This window comes from Anabrus simplex, chromosome 3 (genome assembly GCF_040414725.1).
Source record: "Anabrus simplex isolate iqAnaSimp1 chromosome 3, ASM4041472v1, whole genome shotgun sequence".
Lineage (NCBI taxonomy): Eukaryota > Metazoa > Arthropoda > Insecta > Orthoptera > Tettigoniidae > Anabrus > Anabrus simplex.
This window is the reverse complement of record NC_090267.1, coordinates 261,480,101-261,503,929: the sequence shown is the minus strand read 5'-3', so window position 1 is coordinate 261,503,929 and position 23,829 is coordinate 261,480,101. Positions and strand designations below refer to the sequence as shown.

General features: G+C 38.1%; 1 protein-coding gene across 1 annotated transcript in view; it reads left to right on the top strand.

Moving 5' to 3' along the window:
• The window catches only part of Cyfip (Cytoplasmic FMR1-interacting protein Sra-1), a 314,228-nt gene that overhangs the window by 188,401 nt on the left and 101,998 nt on the right, over nucleotides 1-23,829 (top strand). Inside the window, exons 13-14 of the mRNA XM_067142996.2 lie at nucleotides 16,549-16,622; nucleotides 17,266-17,439. Coding sequence (XP_066999097.1) covers nucleotides 16,549-16,622; nucleotides 17,266-17,439 — 248 coding nt within the window. The remainder of the gene's footprint in view (nucleotides 1-16,548; nucleotides 16,623-17,265; nucleotides 17,440-23,829) is intronic.

Here is a 23,829-nt window from a genome sequence, read left to right as displayed (position 1 = left end):
GTCATGGTCCACAGTAAACGAGTACAGATTGAGAATCACAATCAAAATGAGTGTCCACAGAATCCATAACCAAATGAGTAACATCATGACTAACACTTCCTACATTTTTATGTCCTCGTTATTTGCCTTTTTGACCTAACTCACATCAAAATTTCCATTCTGTTCCATGCCACTCCATGTTTTCCTGACTAATTTTAATCTCAGTACATGTGCATCAGAATGTGTTTGCCTGGATATTCTTGGTCATGGTTTACCCAAGATTACAGCTCCTCTTTGTGCACAAGTTGGCATGAGTTGCAGTGTCCTAGAAAAAGGCTCCAATTCCTACCACTTATGTACGTAGTTTTAACATATAAATAAATGAAATGCCTTACTGAATTATTATAACCTAGAAATTTACATTATAATACATTTTATTTAGCATATGGCTTATACAGACAATATCAATAATATTTATACACTGACTGAGCAAATGTCATGGGATAGCAGAGCATTGATGCACAGGTGTGTTGGCTGCACACCACACGCCCCCTGTGCCAGCGGCAGTTGTATAGGAGACCTTGTGAGCAGTGGCTGTGCATGTGACAGGTGTAACATGGAACATCGTCGTGAGCTGACACCGTTCGAACGGAGTATGGTGGTCGGTGATCGACGGATGGGAAGTGCGATTTCAGAAGTGGTGCGGGAATTCAGCTTTGCACGATCAACCATGTCCAGGGTGTATCGTGAACGGTTGATTGCGGGTGTCACCGTCCACAACAGACGAATGACCGGCCGTCCAGCCACTCTCGATGACCGTGACCGGCGACATCTGAGACGGATTGTCAATAGTGAAAAACGGGCAACCGTGCAACAAATCATGGCTCAATTCAACACAGTCCGTGCTAGAAACATCTCCCAGTGGACAATCCGTAGGAACATAGGTTCTATGGGGTATGGGAACTGAGAAGGTGCTAGCATTAGGGCCTAGGAAAATAGGAACATGCCCAGAGAGGAAGCTAGGTGGACCGAGGTTAGGGAGCTTTCCATCTGTAAATCCATTTGTCTTTTATTCACTGACAACAACACATGTACAACATTATGTATAACATTATAGCTGAAACATTTAAAGGTAAACCAATAAACTTCTATTGGCCTCTTACGTATAAGACAGAACAGGAGATCTATTATCCCCAGAAAATATAATGAAGACAAGTAGTTAACATTAAAGAAAAGAAACGGCCTTCAACTGGCCATAGGCCCCTGGACTACGAACCCGGCCCATCCAAACAGCACAGCACACACAGAAGCACAACTCAAATCCACTTACACACCCATTCGCGGCCACAAGCAGTAACCTCTCACTCAATACACACACAGACAACATTCACTCACGACTTACGCTCCGATGTTTGCAGCCCAGAAGCCTTGGGTTCGAAAGGAACCTCCCAGTAGTTGCTCAAGAGAGCGACAAATAATAAGTGAAAATCTAACGCTGGATGCAACCAGCCACCAAGACTACGTTTGAGAAGGGAAGGGGAAGGGAAGGGACAGGAGGGGGAACAACCAATGTTGAAACTCACTCACAGCGCAGGCGCACTTCAAGTGTCTGTAAGAGTCTTGTGAGAGAGCGTAATAGAAGTTTCTCGTAACGCAATTTCTTAAATACATGAAAATATCTGTGATAGAACCGGCGCCGCACATAGGTGCCACTGTTAACCCATCGTCATCGGGCACAACGACGTGCATTTGTCACCAGTAACCAGGGATGGACACTGGAACAGTGGCGTAACGTGATATGATCGGATGAATCATGATTTCAACTGCACCATGCCGTTGGGAGGCACCGTGTATGGCACAGACCACATGAAGCGATGGATCCCGCCTGCCTCGAAGGTGTGGTCCAGGGCGCTGGTGTCTCTGTTATGGTCTGGGGTGCATTTTCCTGGTATGGAATGGGCCCCCTAGTTTTTCTGGAAGAGACTTTGAATGGTACACGGTATGTTGAGCTGCTCGGAGACCATCTCCACCCATTTTTGGCCTTCCAGCGCCCAGGCGGTTCTGCGGTATTTCAAGATGATAACGCGCCGCCTTATCGCTCCCACGTCGCCCGGGAATGGTTCCAGAAACATGCAGCGGAGGTCCAACAACTGCCATGGCCACCCAGGAGCCCCGATGTGAACAGTATCAAGCATATCTGGGTGCCATGGATCCTGCACCCACGAACAGACCAGCATTGGCGGCTGCTCTGCAAACAATTTGGTGTCAGCTACGTCCAGAGGACTACCAGGGACTTGTCGACTCCCTTCCACGGCGTCTCACTGCAGTTCGCAGGGCCAGAGGAGGCCCCACACGCTATTAGGTGACTATCTCATGACATTTGCTAGGTCAGTGTATATACATATTTACAGATCAGAAACAGTCATTCGTGCTTCACAATTGAATATCTAGTTCAATCCAGCGTACAGCATCTGGAGTTACCAGCAGGAAGTCATCCTCAGCACCGTGATGGGCTCGAATCTTACATTCCCTGACGATATGATGAATAGTCTCGTGTGGAGCTCCGCAGTCACAGTCTGGATTAGGTAGCTTTTTGCACTTATGGAGGGTGGCTCTGGATCGGCCATGTCCTATTCGGATTCTATTCAGGGCAGTCCAGGTCTTGCGTGGTAGGTGGGATCAGCTTGGAAGTCTGGGACCTGAGAAGAAGGTATGCAGCTGTACATCTGTCGCTGCTTCCCATCAACCTTTCCACTCATCAAGAGATAATCCTTAGCATCTATGTCAGCAGCATCATGCTGATTTGGATGGCGTGATTTTAGTCTATTAAGATTCAAAAGTGGCAGGTCACTATGCACTGGTAGACTAGGATTTCTGGAGATCTTGTGGAATTCCTTCATAAGGGCATTAGATCAGCATAGATTAGGTGGCATTATACCAGTTATCAGTGGAAGCCAATGAATTGGAGTAGATGTGATTGCGCCAGATATGCGCGTTGTGGTATTAAGCTGGGTGTCAACAAACCTTGTATGATGACTGTTCAACCAAACAGGTGCACAATACTCAGCACTTGAATACACCAAACCCAAGGCTGAAAATCGTAAGGTGATTGCTGAAGATCCCCAGGTAGTTCCTCACAGTTTATGGACGATGTTGTTTCGAGACTTCAACTTTTTGCTAAGTTTAGGAGGTGTTGTTTGAAGAGTAGTGTACAGTCCAACATGCCGCCAAGGTATTTTCAGTTCCAATTATGATGAATTCTGCCTCTGAAACTAACATTCAGTTTCACGTTCGCCAAACAATTATTTAAATGGAAGCGAGACACTTCAGTTTTACTCACACTGGGTTGAAGTCTCCAGATTTTGAAGTAGTCTTCCAGTGATGACAGGTCTTTGGTCAGAATCTCTTCGGTTGTCTGATCTTGTACGGCTAGAGCCAAGTCGTTAGCATAGCAGAATTTTCTGGATGAAGTGTCAGGAAGGTCAGAGAGATATAAGTTGAACAATAACGGTGAGAGAACAGATCCATGGGGGCATTCCGTTGTTTACCTTTCTCTCCTTGCTTATCTTGCTTCCAGTGATTACTGGAACTTCCGATCACTTAACATGTTGTTAACCAGTTGAACCATCGTTCTGCATGGTATGATATGAAGAAATTTGTAGATAAGGCCTTCCCTCCATACAGTGTCGAAAGCAGCAGTAAGATCAACAAATGCTACAGATGTTTTCAGCTTCATTTGATATCCTGGCTCTATGGAGGATGTAAGAGACAATACTTGGTCGCAGCAGCTACGCCCTGGACGGAAGCCTACCTGTTCAACAGGAACAAGCTCTAGGATTGCGCTACTTGTTCTTTTATATATCAGCCTTTCAAAAATTTTGTAGTAGCAGCTAAGAAAGGCGATGGGTCGATAGCTTTTCTACCTTGTTGCTGGGTTTGCCAGGTTTCAGAATAGAAATTCTTTTTGCCTTCTTGAACTCCAGTGAAAGTTGACCAGTCAGCAGGATGTTAGCGAAGGACTCTGCCAACCAATTCTTAGCATATCCTCCCAAATGAATCAGGAATTCTGGATGGATGCCATCGAAACCAGGTGACTTGAAAGGTTTGAGGTCCTTCAGTCCCATGTCAATGTCTAAAACTGTGAAGGGACATGCATATTCAGATGAGGGAGATGTCGTCTTTTTTTTTCAGATCACGAAGTTGTTGTCTAATATGTTTGGTATGTTTCTTGTTGGGAGGCACCCTTGATGTGGTAATGATGTGGGAAGCAATTTGGTCAGGTGTTAGTCCTGAAGGTTTCCTGCATACTTATCCACTTCCTCCCAATCTCCTCAGAAGGCTCCATACTTCCCTGCTTGAGTGGGTAAAGTCCATACTTTCAACTATATCTGTCCATTTCTGCCTTCGAGATAAGTGCAAGCTGGTCAAAAGTTCTGTAGCTATCTCTTGGTCAGTACTTTGCTGGAAATGTTAGTACAGTGTTTCACTTTCATCGCTCCATCTTGGGATATATTCTTTTCGACATCCTCTTGGCATACAGTTTTTAGCTATTGCTGGTACTGCACCGATAAAGCAATGGTAGTTCTTATGAGATGGAGGGATCCAGCGAATGCACTTATCCAGTTCCCTTGAAAACATCGCCCAGTCAGCTTTCTGGAAGTTCCATCGAGCATGTGGAGTTGATCGTATGACAGGGACCGAGCAACCAATTTGTATTATTACAGGTCTGTGCTGACTATGGGGGAAGGCGTCTATCACTTTTCTTGTGGCATTGATTGGGAAGCCTCTTTCATTGCAGGTAACAGTTTTACTCACACTGAAAGTACCTTGATCTTTGGCATCGAACACTAGATGAAGATTGTTCACTTCAGCCCATTCTGCAAGCATGCTTCCATTTTCATCCATGTCAGAGTATTTCCAAAACTCTGAAGCAGAGGTCGAATTCCTGGATACACTGTTCTTGGTGCAACTTATCACGAGGTATAAGGAATTGCTACGTATATTCGGAGACGCTTAAACAAGGCTTCACTAATTTCTGTTAATGTGAAGGAAGATATACATATGGTTGACATACAAGTGCATGATATCAGTATCACAAATGTTTATAAGCCACCCAAGATACCCTGGCCCAATTTTGTCTTACAAACCGCAGAACATCCTGCTATTTATGTAGGGGACTTCAACAGTCACCATTTATTTTGGAAATTATAGTACAATAAATTGATTATGGCATAATAACATAATTGCCTTGATATATTCTTACATAATACACTGTTACACATTAATAATATACCTAAATTGCTGTGTGTGTAACATGGTACATATGACAAGTTTTATATTTTTATAAGAAGTTGTTTACCGAAATGCATCTGTTAATGATATGGAAGTGTTCACGGACATGTTCCTTATCACTTAATATGAACGCAAATAGTTCACCAATTATTACAGCATTATTTTCTAGTATAATATTCAAGTTTGTGAATTATGATGTTTCATTCTGGTACAAAACTGATCGTGTCCTAAGTATTTCGCCCACTTATTCAGTTATGTTAGTGGTCGTGTGGCAAGCATTTCGCTGTCTTTGAAACCAATGCTTGTTATAGTTTATTATTATAGTTTATAATTTTCACGTCCATATTGATGGATCTCATAATATATAATGGAAATAATTTCACCTAATCAATACTACTTGTTACAAGTACTGTGTATTTACGATCCATAATTGAGGTGTTGGGCGCAATAACCACTTAAGTTCTTTTTCCGGCAAATGCGTTTTTGTAATCCTCAATATGTTCTTCATCTGTCCTCCAAATATTATTTTGTTATGTCTACACTAGACGGCAGGAGGTTGCATTATATACAGCTGTGTAGCAAGTCGTTCTTCCAGCAAACAGCTGGGCCGACTTAGGCGCTTCGACATGGCAGTATCTCACACGTGCGGCAATCAGCGAGTATTGTCTTGTGACTGTTGCGTATGGATTTGGTAGTCTTATTCTGTAAAGATGTGTGATTAGGAGGCAGATGAGAAGTTAAATGAACGAACAATGCAGAATAAAGGAAAGAAGAGATTACTTCAACGAGACTTTTGGAAACGCATGCAGAACAAAGCCAAGAGGAATTGTGATGACAGCTATGTGCGTACTAGTGGCAAGAATGTTTCCAAGAAAGTATTCAGTTATACTGAAAATCGTTGCAAGCGAAACTGCCACACATTTTTTCCCAGAGAAAAACTGGAAGAAATGTTTAATTTGTTTTGGGAACTGGCTGATAAGAAAGTTCAGAGCACTTTTCTTTGTGGCCTCATTGATAAAAAGGCTTCAAGTTAACAAAGAAAATATTCTTTCTTTACTCAAGTTTTTAAAACCGGAGAATGAAGATGCACTTAATCACATATTAGAGAAAGAGACTGTTGTGGAGAAAAGTGAACTGCAAGGTGAAATCAGTGAGACTGAGGAAACCATTCAAGAATGAACATTCATAAACTCCTGTTTTGTGATTATTATTATTATTATTATTATTATTATTATTATTATTATTATTATTATTATTATATTTTACTTAACTTAGTCTACCTTATCAGGGCAATGCCAGTGTAAAAGAAATCATTTAATCATTATTCTCTGATTTAAATTTCTTTCAAAAATGCATTATTAAGAAAATATTGCTATTGATGCTTTCACGGCCCGTACTTATAGACATGATACTGTATAGGGTTTTGGGCTTATGCCGTGTCAAGAAAATAAGGTAAAATTCTTTACGTTTTGCAGAGAACTGTGCTCTGCGTCATCAGAAGAAAATCTTGACTATCCATGAGAAAGGCTTCTTAAGCAATGAGTTTTTAAATTTAGATATTATAATAGAAGTGGAAATGGTACGTTTATTCACCACCAGATGGCTCCCTGGATGTAGCACAGTGCTAGCATTCGAAGCGGAAGCTGACCGAACCATCAGAATCAGTCTAAGAGGTTCACATAACATGTGTATGTAACATATGACATTGACAGGTGTATGACATTGATACAGGCCTAGAATGAAATATCTGGCGATGAGGAAGTAGGAATTTGGGAAATACTGAAATAAAATAACAATAGTGAAGGGACAGGGAAGGGAACTATCTATGTAAATTCTTAATAGCTGGCAACCAGGTATTACTTAATTGATAGCTAGTGTCCCTGTTGAAATGGTTAGGGTTTCTACGTATTTCCACAGTTTCCCGTATAATCCTGGACCTGTAGTGTCTAGTGTGGGTAAGAGCTTGAGCATCTTGGAACATGACATCATGACCCGACGATAGAGCGTGCTCAGCTATTGCCGATTTGTCTGGCTGGTTGGGACGAATATTACGTTCATGTTCCTTCATACGGGTACCAATGGACCGGCATGTTTGGCCGATGTATACCTTACCGCAAGTACAGGGAATTTCGTATACCCCAGGATGTAAAAGTGGGGACAATTTGTCCTTGGTTTTACTCAGACTGTAAGCAATTTTAGTGACGGTGCCAAACACGGTTTTTACATTGTGTTTGCGGAGGACCTTGGCTATTCGATCTGTGGTGTTGTGAATGTAAGGCAAGTAGGCAGTTCCCTTCACTTCTTCCTTCTGTGAGCTTTGCTTGGTCGTTTCTCTGGGATGCAGTCCTCTATGAATCTGCAAATCGCTGTAACCATTACCTGTGAACGCAACTTTGAGCGTGTCAATCTCCACCTGGATATTTGATGGCTCACTAAATTGTCTCATCCTCTTGGTGAGTGTCATGAGAATGCCTTGTTTTTATGCTGGATGTTGGTGAGAATCTGCATGAAGATAGCGATTTGTGTGGGTAGGCTTATGATAGACGGTATGTCCTAAGGATCCATCTGGTTTCTTTCTTACTAGAACATCCAAGAAAGGAAGGCATCCGTCCGACTCCATCTCCATAGTGAATTTAATTGAAGGATATTGTTAATTTAGGTGGTTTAGAAATACATGAAGTTTCTCAGGACCTTCTGTCCAGACCACAAATGCATCATCAACATACCTTCACCATACCATAGGTTTGACGTGCGCCGAAGCAACAGCCTACTCCTCAAAATGCTTCATAAAGAAATTAGCCAGTACGGGTGAAAGTGGACTTCCCATAACCACTCCGTCCGTCTGTTCGTAGAAATTCCCACCCCGCAAGAAATACCTGGAAGTCATGTAGTGGTAAAATAGCTTAGTAATGTCCTCAGGGAACAGGTTCTCAATGAGATACATGGCCAAGTCAATCGGCACTTTAGGGAACAAGGACTCTACATCGAAACTCACCAAAAGTGCATTCGGTTGAAGGGTTATGGTTGGCAGCTTGTTGACGGAATACCGAGAGTCCCTGACGTATGATTCAGTATGTCCTATGTGTGACTGAAGCAATTTGCTTATGTATTTAGCCAGAACATACGAAGGAAAACCTATCACACTAACAATAGGTCTGAGGGGAACATCTTTTTTATGGACCTTAGGCAATCCATATAATGTAGGTGGCACTGCATCCCCTGAGGACAGATGTTTAGCCTCCTCTTTTGGAATTGCTCCTTTCGCCTCTTGTTAAATTGAGCACGGGTACAACAGCGGACCTTATGAGTCTTACACATTTCTTTTTTAACTCCTCAGCCTCATCCGTAGGCAGTTTGTGGATGACTGCCTCAACGGAAGTAATTAACTCTTCAGTGGGAATTTTAGAGGGAGCGACAGCGAAGTTAAGACTCCTAGCTAAAACTGCTGTTTGGTTCTCATCCAAGGATTTCTTGGAAAGATTGATGACAGTTTTACTAGCATCTGGGTTCATGCGAGAGACCGCCTCTTTCTGAGCTAGACGGAGGAACTTTTGATTTCTGTCTGAATGACACCGGGTTGAATTTTCATGCAGCCTGTATAGCAGAAATGTGATCGAAAGTCAACCACAATTCCTGCGAGCGAGTGTTGCTTAACAGCAGGTGTAAGCGAAACAACTCTCGGGAGACTGAGTCCAGTTCCCTACGAATGTAATGGACTCTCTCGATCACAGCCTTGCTAGCGCGTTGATATATTTTCCTGGCCTTCGGTGTATTTAACTTGTGCTTCAGCTTCACACAGTTGGGAATGATGTTATAGTCCCTGCATCTCAGTAGAAAGCACAAAGAAGTAGAAGAAAGAAGAATAGATTTCTTTCTCCTTAATTTGCTGAATTTTGAAGCCTTCTTAAAAGTATCCTCCCCATAGATGTTTTTAATGTTGCCATTGATGCCTTCACGGCCCGTACTTACAGACATGATACTGTATAGATTTTTGGAAATTATTTTCTCGACATGGCATAAGCCCAAAATAAGGTGAAATTATTTTCTTGACACGGCATAAGCCCAGAATCCTATACAGTACCATGTCTTTTAAGAAAATAGTTTAATTTTTATGTAAATTCTGTGTGTGTGTGTTTTTTTTACTATAAAAATATACTTGTTAATCAGTACAGGGTAGCTGTTTTTCTGTATTAAATTATTTTGAACGAATCTACTACCCATAAATGCTCATTTAAAGTGCTGATTGTCAGTCTGTGCAATAACGACTTACGTAAACTCACATTAAAACGAAATATTTAAGAACTAGTGATATTTAAATTCACAGCAAAATGGAAATATTTTTAAGGTCTGTCGTTAAACTACATGTATAAATCAAGACATCCATAAATGAAAGTCTCGGATATTTACAAGTGTTTCAAAACTTAGGATGTGATTTTCTCAAAACAGTGTTTTCAGACTTAAGTCGTTATTGCACCCATCGCCTCAGCTGATCATTTTCAGCTGCTTGAGAACATAATATTAAATAACATATACAAATCATTGAACATCACTTAATCTAATAATGTAGTTAAAAAACGTAGTAAACAACATTGATAATAGGTTAAAATATTTTTTTTAAATTTGATTATGTCCATAGACCCCTTGTAAGTTTCGTTACACTTTTGTGTTTGAAAGTTCCTGGTATGTTACTAATGAAACACTTCATATCTTGTGTAATGCTTATGCATTACAAGTGCAACCCAACACGACTCCCTCCCTGTCCGACCACGCAAATCTCTCGCAACCAACAACACATAAACTTAGCGCCCCACCTACCCCCTCCCCTCCACCACACCCTCCTCCGCCAATCTCACATCGATACAATACTAGAAGCACAAGTGTCAGTCATTCAATACTACCATAGCAACTGATTAACACCATAACAGTCAAAGAAATAAATGAAAATACACATAATGTTGTTTTTCTTCAACTAACCTTTCCATAACTGATTTACATCTTTACAGACGAAAGGGTACAAAACATTCTCCATGTTTTCTTTTTTTTTAACCCACATTCTCTTCAAAAATACCTTTCGTAAGCATTCACTCTCCTCTTGTTACAGAGTTCACACCAAAAAACTCTTATCAACATCAATATACCTTTGACTTTCGCTCCTTCAAGCAAGATAAATACGACTATAGACAGCCGAATACTTTTCCTTGCTCCCACAACTATTTAAAGAAGACTGTTAGCTTATCGTAACACATTCAACTTTCACTCCTTCAAGCCAGTTAAATAAGACTATAGACAGCTGAACAGCTACTTAAGAAGACATGTTTACATACGAAATTAACAACTTTAACAGTCTTATCAGCTTTACGTTTTCTTATCCTCCAACAGGAGTTATCAAGGAAACATTTCTATTTCATTATAAAGATTGAGCTGTTTATTGCTCTACCCTCAACAGGTTTTTGGGCGCATTGACTCAACGCTCTGGAAAGTATAATCTTGTGAACTTGTGACATGCAGCTTGATACTACAATTTTAATCAAGGACATTCTAATAATTTTTTATGTTTAGACAAACACCTACATTGATATCCTCTTTTTATGACTTGTAAGAACAATCAGGATCCTGATTTTTCACCATATAGGTTTGAGTTTGAGGCTGATGATGCCCTTAATATGGGTGAAACATGTCCCTTAACATTTTATAATAATATTTAATTCTTAAAAAAGATCTCTTTGTATTGAATAGGTGGATATTAAAAAAATAACACTTGTAACATACTTTGTATTTAAGTGCAAACTTGTTGAATATGGTAACTGACCAATGCTTATATGGGTTCTCTTTGTTGTTTTTGCTGTTTTTCTTTCCATTTGTTTTATTTTTGTTTATGTCATAGATGTAACTAATACAGAAATGGAATATAAAGCAATAGAATGTAAGGATTTGTTTACAAAATAATGCGCTGTACAATGATAAATGAAAATACCTTATGAAAATTATACCTTGGCCTATTATAACTTTCGATTAAAAACTTAGATTTTAGTTACTGTTTCATTCCTATAATCATTCTCTTTCTAAACGGAACAGTTCATTCATCATAGTCGTTCTCTTGCTGACTGGAACAGTTCATTTATCACAGTCGTTTTCTTTCTGGCTGGAACAATTCATTCATCATCATATTTCTGACCTCTCTGATGCCACAATTGCTGCAGACTTATTGGGTGTGTCTGCTCCCTGTAACGGCTCACCTATTTTCCTTTTTATTTGCTGCTGAAGTGAAACTGGCAAGTAGTCCATATACAGTTTACAGAGCTCAATGCTGAGAATCTTCAGGGAGGCTGTTCTTGGGTCTACATCACTTGAGTTGAATCTCAGTATCAAATAGTTGTTCAAGGCTCCAGTATATAACAGGGTGAAAAACAGTTTAAGTGCTTTTCTTGTAGTTGTATTTAGGCTCTTTTTAAGCCATCTACACCACCACTTCTTGTTAAGTTATAGAAGGGTAAACTTTTCATCTATAGTCTTGTCATTGAACTCACCACAGTACATCATTGAAAGCATGAGAACATTCCTAGATGGGCGCTTCTTAGAAACATAAGATACCTGTAGCATGTCCCGTCCATGACCAGACATAGTGCTCATACGTAAAGGCCATTTATTGTCACGAAAGGTAGGGAGGTATCTCTGCCCTTTTTTTTTTTTTCTGATATCTTTCACCAGGGTTAACCCATTCTGTTTCAAGTCTGCAGTGAGAGGCACTGATGTGAGGTAATTGTGAGTTATGTTCCTTCCAGTATGTTCAGTCAATTGAACCAAACTTTTAACGGTTGCGGCGGCAGAGTTCTCCATTTGGTAAGGGCCAAGTGTCCAACATACACTTTTGTGTTGTAAGTGTAGAATATCTGAGCATCGACTAAAAAGAACACTTTCAGGCTATATTTGACCTGGTTGTTTTTTGAAATCCACACTTTCCCCGGAATGATTCTGGCATTTCGTCGACTGTTGAATATGGAAATTCTAAGTTCCCATGGAGGGAATTAGATTCTTTTCCACCAATAGAGCATATCAAAAATCAGATCAAAAATTAGATGGATGGCTTTTCCGGCGTCTAGTGTCAGACCTAAGACGAAACGCTGGTTAATAGAGCAAACGCCGGAAAAGCCATCCATCTAATTTTTGATCTGACCGTTGAATATTCATGAGATGTGTAATGTTCCTGGCTTCGAACTACAAATTCATCAGACACTTTATGGATCAGGGCCAATTTGTCCTGTTTTACATTATCTTCTCTTGTATGCATATTATTGAAATGATGGGCGTGAATGGAAGACGAAAATGCCTCAGGGGTATAGTTTTGTGGAGAAGTTCAGGCTCAGTGCTGTCTGTTGTCCAAAAATCCTCTGCATTTGTATACAAGCCTTTCAGAATTGAAGTCAAAGAAAGAAGACCCAAAAAAAAAAGCCACGAGTTCTTCCTTATCAGAGTCCTTGGCATCTCTTTATGTTCCCCCTATCTGTGTCATTTTAATATTCGTAATTAAAACAGTCTCCTGTAAAGATTCAGAGGGAAAGAATAAATTCCAGGATTCAAGTGGGGATTTGACAAGCTTTACATTTCCTTTCACGTGTAGTAACTTTCAAATGAGGGTAAATGTGTCATGTCCTTGATGTGCTTGGAGCACAATGGATGTCCCATACTATGCAGTTCTACTTGCCAATATAACAAGCCACTGGTGCATGTTGCTCCTCTTCCAGCTCTTCTCCCGATACCTCTGAATCAGTATCATGCTCACTGTTTTCTACATGGTCCTTCTTATCCTCGCTTTCACTGTCATAAGCAATACCAAATTGTTATTAACAATAATAATTATTAAACTAATGCCGTAAATGTCCACCTTTTCAATACTATAATATGTAATCTTTGAATTACATTCTAAACTAGGGACTAGTTTCGGCCTTGGCTGGCCATCATCAGCCTTAATGTAATACATCTAATAACTAAAGCACATGTATAAACACACAGTTGACAATAAAACAAATGTACAAACAACCAATTGACATTAAAAATCTGGGGTGAACTATGTGTAAATATGACAAAATTAAATTAGGCTCTAAATTCTTAGTATCATGTTAAAATGTTCCCATAGTGCTTGTTGTTAAAATCATGGTGAATTGCTGTTGGGCATTGTCAGGATAGCACACGAAGATTTAGTAAAAACTGACACGTTCTTAATTTGTGGCTGGTATAAATTCGCAGTTCATGGCGGTGTCCATGAAATTAACCTCTCGTTGCGGCATCTATCCTGTGAATACCAAATAGTGCCAAATCATTTTCACCAGCCATATTTCTTACTTACTGTAGTTCCACTTTGTCCGTCCAGTGAAGGATACATTGTTTTTGTGGATTAGCAGTTGTATAACTACAAAATAATGGGATTTAGATGTAGTTTTTGCCAGGAATATTATACTTTGGGTACTCAGATTTCGACTTTGTTGAAAGTCACCTTCAGCCTGTAAATACAACAAAATTTGTGCTAAATTTGTTTGCATAAAAGCAGACTCTATATATTAGTCTTACAGACTAAGGTGCATATAAATATCAAACATAAAATAGGAAACTTTTTTTTTTTTTAATCACAGGACAAACCTTCTGTCATGTGAATGTTAGACATCAACACAAGTTACAGAAAAATGACAATCCGGTAGTAAAAATACGTTATGGGATGGAATTGTACAATGTATTAATCACAGTGTGTTCAGGGAAGAAAGTTTAATCATTTATAAACGCCATGCTTCTTTCTTCCCGAACCCTTCTCCATTGTTCCAGCTGTCTGCTACCTCTTCTCTTCATTTAGCGCTCAGTATGTCATCATCCCCTGTGTTTAATATGGCCAGAGTACTCGCTTTCTCACTTCTTCAGTCAGAATCTCCCCTACAACATTGAACAGAAAGGGACTCGGAGTTGACCGTGGATCAAATCCTACTCTTGTCTTAAGGCTCTCAGACAACTCCTGAGTCTGTTTTTTTTTGCATTTCTATACTTCTCAAATCAACTGGAATGCTTTCCTGGCACTTTATTTTGTAAATCCCACAGACACATACAAACTTCTTGTTTGGGTACCATAATATCATAGACTTTTTCTAAGTCTGTAAACATCAGATGTAACTCCTGTTGTTTCTCCTGGAACTTTTCCATTAGTTCCCTCAACTCATAATACTCCCTTGCAATACAGACCTTTTCTTGAGGCTTCCATTGATTAATTCTTTCCATATATCCATGTTATGGGACATAATCTTTATTCCTCCCTAATTTTTACAATCTTGCACATCCCGTTTGTTTTTATGTATAGAAACAATTACAGTGTCCCACCATGCATCATGTCTTTCTTGTTGATAAATTTTCTTGAAGAGTGGAGCAGTTCCCTTTTTCTCTTGGATTTTCCACACTTTCAAAGTATATCCCATCTGGGCTCACCAAATTTCCATTTTTTACGCTATTTACAGCCTTCTCCACTTCCAGTCGACCAATATTCAATTCAGTGTTAGATCCTCATTTTTCCTTCCATCTTTTCTGTTTGTTGTGTCATTTCCTTCATATAGCACGAACAGATGAAAATGTTACATTGGTTACTTGGTCTTACAAGATTGGACCATGTCAAAAATGAAGATGTCTGAAGGTGATTGGGAGTGGCACCTATTCCAAAGAATATGCGAGAAACATGATTTAGATGGTATGGTCATATCATCTGAAACCCTGCAGACCCAATGATACAAACAGCCCTCCAATTTGATCCTTGAGGTTCTCGATCCGAGGCCACCCCAAGAAGCGGTGGTTCACTTGTATCACGGAAGACATGCGTCTTTTAGGCATCACTGAAGTTATATCTTGATTTACTAGTTTCATTTCCGTATTGATAGTTCACGTATGTATAGACAAGAAAAGGTTCCACCTTATCAGTACAATTTTTATTATTGTAAGAATTAACTTACAGGACCGGTTTTGACTTTTAAATACCTAGTCATCAGCTGTACATGAATACCTTTACATTGGTGTCAAGCATTAGTTAATATGTCCTTTTTTAAAGGGAGATGCCATAAGGAAGCATTATGTCTAAGTGTCCAAATTGGGCATGTTGAATGTGAAATGGTTATATATTATGATTCAGGTACTTAGGTATAGAGCTCTCTCTTTAGCACTAGAATTTGTTTGTAAAACCTAACTTAAGATTAAATCTAAATTATGAATACATTAAACACATTAAAATACACAGTACATGTTAAAATCCTTTAATATAATGAATGAATTTTGTATGAAATGTGTATTTTTAGCTTTTTTTTTTTTTTTTTTCCTCAGCGAGTGTATTAAAACACTTGGCAATCTCTGAAAGTTGTTGGTCAAGCTTGCTTCCACCCTTTATATGGCCCAGTATAGTGATAGTGAATAATATAATCATATTTTGATCCCATATTCCTGAGGGAGCTAGGAAGATGGATGGGAGGAAACTTGCATGGAGGATAGCATGGACACGGTACACCAGAAAGGAGAAACAGGGACCTACAACAGTTAATCTAAAATGGGAAATAAACACTCCAGATATTCACTCACTGCTCTTTATTCCTCACAAACCTCATTCTTCCTAATCCTGCTCTCACTGAGTTTACTTCTACATATTAGCTTGAAAAACTGAATTCAGTTGTACATTTTTATTTTAGAGAAGGAGGAAGTTAATGAAAGGAAATATAATAATTTTTTTATAAAGTTTTAGCTTCAAGACATGATGTGGTTAGCTACTCTGAAGAATCAATTTGTGCTGCTTTTAAAATAGACAGGTACTGCTCATTGACTTGCAGAACAACCACTGAATTTTTGTGAAAATTGCTGCTCTAGTTAATAGGTTTGTGTAGTCTTTAGATTTTGTAAGATGGTAGATAGCCGATATAGTTACCTGCTGCGTTTTTGACATTTTAGCATGTTTTGCTAATTCCCTGTATTTTGTTTAAACTTAACATTATTTATGGTTCTGTTTATCAGTGCTTGTTGATTTTCTATTTCAGTGCATGTTTAGTATAATGTTGCCGCATAGGTATAATCGGAGGTTGGTATTCCGACTGAAAAATGTGATACGTAGTGCAGAACTGTATATTGTTTAGTAGCTAACTAATACAGTATACTAACAGGTTTGAAATAATAGAATAGGTTGTGCTTCTATTAGCCTTGGTTCTTGTAAAGAGACTAACCAGTCCTTGTGGACAGTCATTAAGATGTTCACTTCAATCTATCATGTTTCAGTTCCCTATTGAGATGTCCATGCCATGGATTTTGACTGACCACATTCTCAAGACCAAGGAACCATCTATGATGGAGTAAGTAGTGTTTTTTAAACTTCAATCCTGGCTCTGAGCTAGGAGCTAAGTGTCCTCTCCATCTTTTATGCCGAGCTAATATTCCCTTCCAACTCCAATACAAAGGTTTCTGAGGCCTAGAATGTCATTTATTTTTCCATCTTTCATGATATTGTTCTTTTTTCATTAACACATACTTCCTTTGAAAGGTCTGATCTCCCTTCTATGAGTAAAAAATCACTTACATTGATAATGATATTTACCTCTTGTTTCAAATAACCTGAAGCCATGTTATACAATGTGTGTTCTATATTATTACAACTCCAAGGGATTTATGAATTAGAGGTAAAATATTCAAGACTGGAACTTCTCAGTTAATACAAATATGAAATGTCTCGTTCACAGTAACCTTTGATGTGTTGGTCACCAGATTGTTCACAGATCTCATGATCTTCCTTAGCAAAATTTGGAGTTAGCAACCACCCTAAAACCTTAGAATTTAAATCAGTGACCATTCATTACGTATAGCATGGTAATGTATTCCACAGAATGTAAGTCAAACCCAGATCATAGCCATTGTCCTTGTACAGTCTTACTTTCTACCTTATATATATATATTTTTTTTTAATTTTTTTTTTACAATATCCACTTTGCAATGTTTTAGGTATGTTTTGTACCCACTGGACCTGTACAATGACAGTGCAGTGTATGCCCTCACTGTGTTCCGCAAGCAGTTCCTTTATGATGAAGTAGAAGCAGAAGTGAACCTCTGTTTCGACCAGTTTGTATATAAGCTGAGTGAGCAGATATTTGCCCACTACAAGCAGCTTGCGGCAAGGTCAGTATATTGTGTCATTGTGATTGTTTTGAAAATGCCATGCCAGGTACAGCTGAATCTATCCACTCTGCTTCTTTCACCCTTTCAATCCATGAGGGTACACAGTACTAGCCGCAATCAGCATTTGGATGATAATGTAGTTAGTGCATTTGGTGTTACTTTACATAGTACTATATTCAAGTATCAGAAAGGAACAAGCACGTGTCAGATCAAGTCATATGTTCCTATCTATATACAACTCGATAGTACAGTAGAACCCCGCTTAACCGAACTTTGCTTAACCGAAACCTGGCTTAACCAAAATGCTCTAGCAAATTGTATTTTAATATCTTGTTTTACCCTCTCGTTCTTAGCCATCGATATTAGTAATTCTCTTGCTATTTGTGCTGAGAGCTAATAGGCAAACCCTATTTTTATATTATGACTTATGCCAGAATGCACGTGTAGGATAAAACAAAACAGTTTCTTACCCTCTAGTTCGTTCGATGATACATTTTTTCCTTGAACACGCAGGAATTATTATTATTACCGTATTATCATGATTATTATTATTATTATTATTACCATTCTTCTTCTTCTTCTTGCGTTCCGGCCTTCTGAGGACCATGCTACAATTTCAATTCTTCCTCCTTAGTTCTTTCCTTTTCTTCCGGTATTCTTTCATTGTTTCACTGTGCTTCTTTTTCCTGTCTTCAGTCCACTGTGTGCCTGTTTTCTTTTCCTTCCTCCCTTGGAATCCTTCCATTTGTAGTAAGACTTTCTTCCTAAAAATCTTTCTTTCCAATAATTCTTCTTCTTGTATGTTGTTCCTTTCCAGGTCTTTTTTGACTTCTTGAATCCAGGTGGTAGTTGATTTCTTTTCCCAAAGGTACTTGCAGATTCGTTTAGTTAGTCTATTGTCATCCATTCTGTAAATGTGTCCAAGAAATAGCAATCTCCTTTTTCTTATTGTTTCTGATATGTTTTCTATGTTCTGGTAAATTTCAATGTTACTTCTTAATTTCCAAAACTCTGCAATTCTTAGAGAACCTAATATTTTCCTTATAATTCTTCTTTCTAATACAGTATTTCTAATTTATCGAGCTTGTAGTTCAGTGCTAGACATTTGCTGGCATAAAGGCATTCTGGTTTCACTACTGTGTTGTAGTGCTTTAAGTTTTCTTGATAAGCACTTTTTGTTATAAGTATTCTTAGTTATACCGTAAGCTCTTTCCATCTTTTGTATCCTCTCCTCTAGAGCAGATTTTTCTAAACCATTTTCTTGAATTGTCTCACCCAAATATTTGAATTTCTTTACCTTTTCTATTTGACCAATATCTGTTACTAAAAACTTTGGAGCACTTTTTATATTCGTCAAAAATTTTGTTTTCTCGGCAGAGATTCTCAAGCCTGTCATGTTGGCTGTCTTTTCAAGGAGATTGACTTGCATTGCTGCATCTGTAAGGCTTTCTGAAAGTATGGCAAAATCATCTGCAAATGCTAGGCAATTTATTGCAACACCTTTGTTCTTCTTCCCCAGCATGAGTGGCAATATTTTGGATTCTTTCAGTTTTTCATTCCAATTCTTACAATTTTCTCCATGACACAATTGAAAAGGAGTGGAGATAGACCATCACCCTGCCTGACACATGTATTTATTTTGAAAGGTCGAGATATTTCACCCATAAATTTTACTTTCAAGATAGTGTCTGTAAGTGTTTCACGAATTAGGTTTGCCAATTTAGTTTTAACTCCAAATTCCCGGAGTCAAAAGCTTTTTTAAAGTCAATAAATGTTACAACTATGTCTTTGGAGTTTATTAATCTGTGTCGAATTATAGATTTCAGGTTAAAAATCTGTTCAGAGCAAGATCTTCCCTCTCTAAATCCACCTTAATATTCACCCAATTGACTGTCCAGTGTCGATTTTACTCTGTTTAGTAGTATTGTTGAAAATATCTTGTAAGCAACTGGCAAGAGAGATATACCTCTGTAGTTGTTGACATCTTGCTTGTTACCCTTCTTGTGTAATGGGTGTATTAGAGCCACTTTCCAATCCTCTGGGATCTTCCCAAATTTCTTCAAAGATTATTTGTAGATCTATAATTTTTGGTTCAGCCCATTTTAAAAGTTCAGCTGTTATGGAGTCTTCCCCACTAGCTTTGTTATTTTTAAGATTTTTTAATGTTTCCTTAATTTCTTCCGCTGTTGGAGGTGAATCAGCTTCTAGATTTTCGTGAATTTCTGAAAATTCTAATTTATGATTTGGCTCAGGGCAGTTCAGCAGATGTTCGAAGTGTTTTTCCAGAATCTCACAATTCTCGACATTGTTAAGGCCAATATTACCATTTGCATCTCTGAGGCAAATACTCCGGGATTGATAATCTTTCAGGTTATTCTTAAAGGTCTAATAGAAATTTCGGGAGTTATTTCTTACAAAATTATTCTCAATTTCTACTAGCTGCGATTTTTCTAAACATCTTTTAACCTGCCTTATTATTCTTGTTTCTTTTCTTTGTTGTTTAAATTGCTCATAGTGTTCATTCTTTCCGGAACATTTCCACTTTTTCGTTCTTTCCATAAGTGCTTCCTCACATACGTTATTCCACCATACTTTCTTTTTAGTTTTAACTGATCCAAATACTTTCTTCGCTGCACTATTAATCTGTTTAGATAATTCTGGCCATTTGCCATGCTGAGTTATTTTAATTTCTTCCGGAAAGTTTTCTATAGTTGCTTGTGTAATGTTGAGCCTATCTAAATTGTATTTCATTAATTTTCTCAACCTTCTTTGATTCCTGCGAGGTAGAAGCTTTAGCTTAATTTTAGAGAGGTGGTGATCGGAGTCAAACTCCCCACTTCTTATTACTTTAACATTCATAATTTCCTTAATACTTTTTTGAGAAATAGCTACATGGTCCAATTTAAACTCACCTAACATCGGGTTTGGGGACACCCAGCCTTTCTTGGAAGTTTCTTAAAGAAGGTCAACATTAATTTTAGGTGAAAGGATTTACAGAGATTAATTAGTCTCATGCCATTTTTGTTTGTTCTTTTGTGTGCCAGATGTGCCCCTACTGGTTTGCTGAAAACTTTTTCTTTGCCTATCTGTGCATTAAAATCACCTAGTAGAATAATAACATTTGATTTTGGAATTTTTGACATTTCATCATCTAGAAGACTCCAGAATTCTTCAGTTTTACTCGGGTTCTTGCTATTATCTTCATTTATTGGTGCATGACAGTTAACAAATGTATACTTTTTGTTCTTGCATGTAAGTGTGAGAAGAGATAACCTTTCTGAACTAGATTTGAATTCCATAACATTATCAACTATTGCTTTATGGACATAAAAGGCAGTACCTAGAAGTGGCATTCCTTTCATAATTTTGATTGCTGGTTTACCTTTAAAGATTCTATAATTTTTGGTTTCTGTTACATTCCCATCCATAAACCGTGTCTCTTGAGCTGCTAAGATCTGTATTTCATGTCTATCTAAGAAAATTTCCAGTTCTTTCTGTTTGCTGGTTTTTAGCAAGGAATTTACATTAAGAGTGCCTGCAAAGAATTTCCTCTTAAATTTAAGTCTTTAAGGATTCCAAGGATGCTTCGACTCAACCCTTACTGCAGATGTTGAGACTCTCCAGAACCATTATTATTTCTGTATTATTCGTCATGAAGATTATGTAGACAGTGGTTAACGTTGCTTCAGTTACGGGAGTTTCATCTTGTTTACTGCTCGGACTATACTGCAGCTTCTGTTAGGAAACCAGGGAAGTCCAGCGATCCTTCTCCATTCATATTTTTATTTCACCCAAGGTCGTTCCACTGGCCTTGCAGTTCTGTACTGTAGTTCCAATGCTTTTCTTACCCACTTGCAACGTGAACTACCTGCTCATAATGGTACTGTTTCTTATCTTATTCTTATCCTACCAATGCTGTGCCAGGCATCTGGATTGGGTTCTTTTGAAATACAGTAGCAAGGTACAGTATACAGTAATCAGTTATGTTAAAAGTACAGTGGCAAGTGCATGCTTTTTGAATGATGTCAACTAAATGAAAACACGTTGTTGTAAGCATCAAAAAAAAAAAAAAAAAATCAAGCAGTGAGACAGGTGGAAAATGGTGCGATATTGCAAAATGTTCCTGCGGATTATGGAGTTAGTGTGTCAACAGTGGGGCATTGGGTAAAGACAAAATCTAAATTAATTGAACATTTCTCTAAGATAGCAAAGATGAAAGAGGATGGGTATGAAATGGTAAATGAAGGGTACCGGTATTTCTTAGGTTTACACAACAACGTGAAAAAGGAATACCGTTACCCTGTCCTATAATTCAAGAGAAGGCTAAATTATTGGCTACAAAGTTAGGGGATGATGGAAAGGACTTCAAGGCTAGTTCAGGGTGGCTAGATACATTTAAAATAGATATGGCATATGTCAGTTACATCTAAGTGGCGAGAAGCTTTCCGTGGACCCACTGGCTGTTGATGTTTATAAAACAGAATTTGAAGAGGTCAGTGAAGGATTGACAAAAGATCAGGTACATAATGCTGACGATACAGGGTTACATTTTAAAATGTTCCCAAAAACATCCTTAACATCAATAAAAGAAAAATCTGCACCAGGTCACAAAAAGAATAAGGAGTGGATTACGGTTTTAGCATGTGCTAATGCTTCAGGCACTCATAGACTGCCACTAATGTGCATAGGAAAGTTGAAAAACCCTAGAGCTCTTAAAAATATTTCCGCCACTGCCTTACCAATTTATTATAGAGCTCAAAAAATGCTTGTATGTCGTCGCAAGTTTTCGAAGAATGGCTCTTTCAAAAGTTTGTACCAAGCCTTGAATATTTTTTGAAGTGTAAGGAATTGCCCAGAAAAGCAATTTTGTTGATTGACAATGCCCCAGCACACCCAGGGAAGTTGGAAAGTGGTGATATTGCTGTTTGGTTCCTGCCCCCTAATGTGACAATCTTAGTTCAACCCATGGACAGGGTGTTCTGGAAGCATTCAAACGCCATTATCGTGCGTTTCTGCTACGATCTATTCTGAGTGATTGTGAATTATCCGGTAAAAGTTTTAGGGATTCGTTGAAGTCTATGAACATGAAATATGTGATTTATTGGTCTGCCCAATCCTGGGAAAAGATTACATCAGTGACATTGTAATTCCTGGAACAAATTGTTTGAAGGGATTTTTTCTAAGATGAAGAAAATGATGACAAGCTGCAAGAGATGGTGAAACAAATTCCAGGATGTGAGATTGTTAACCAGTGTGAGTTGAACGAGTGGTTACAATCAGATGATGCTGAACTTGATGTAACAGACCAAGAGATGGTGGATTCTGTGTTACTGCCAAGGGTTGAAGGAGATGACTCCGATGGTGGATTCTGTGTTACTGCCAAGGGTTGAAGGAGACGACTCCGACCTTGACAATAGCAGTTCTGAAAATCGGGTTAAAGCAGATGAAGAATTTAATGCATTGGAGGTAAGATTGATTGTGAATTTTTATTAAAATACAGAACCACATGCTTTAATTATAGTACTGTAATAAGATTACTGCATACAGTATTCAGTTCAGTAGTAACAAAAGAAATTATTTCATTATTTCAGATTGCTTTTTGCTTTGTTGAACATAGCTGCACGACAGCACTGCACCAAGAAAATTCAGAAAAAAATCACTGATTTTATACAATGAGTGACATCATGTAAACATTTAATGTTAATATACAGTATGCAACTTTGCTTAACAGAGTTTGTGCATTTTTATTTCTACATTTAACGTTCAAAAATATTTACCAAGTGTCATCTGAAAAAAACGTGTCAACCGAAGTGGCTCCGCCCCCTTTATTTTGGATAAACGTGGTTTTACTGTGCTATATTCACTTGTTGTTTCCCCTTAAGGTTTTTAAAAGTTTAACAAAAAATTTTAGTTGCACTCTTTTCTGATAGATGAACGTTTTGTCCTAAAATCAACAAAAAAACATTTCTTATATCTATGTGATTGATAAAGTTGTGTACTGAAATCCTTGTTACATGTCATTGGTACTCCGTTTCTATTGACCTTTCGGGAATATAAAACAGTGAGATCATAATAAAATGTTTAAGTATCAAGATCTGCAAACCTTTACAAGCCAAGGTTGACAGCGAAATATAATAATAATAATAATAATAATAATAATAATAATAATAATAATAATAATAATAATAATAATAATAATAATAATAACAACAATAACAATAATCATCCGTGATATCTTGAATCACCTAGGGAGCTAAATTTTTTTAGTTCAAGTAATCAAAATTATGAGATACAGAGGCATTCCCGTTTTTGAGCACATAAATCATCAGTATCTATGGGCTGATAATGTAATGTGGTATTATTTTAACCATATAAAAACAAATTCGAAGT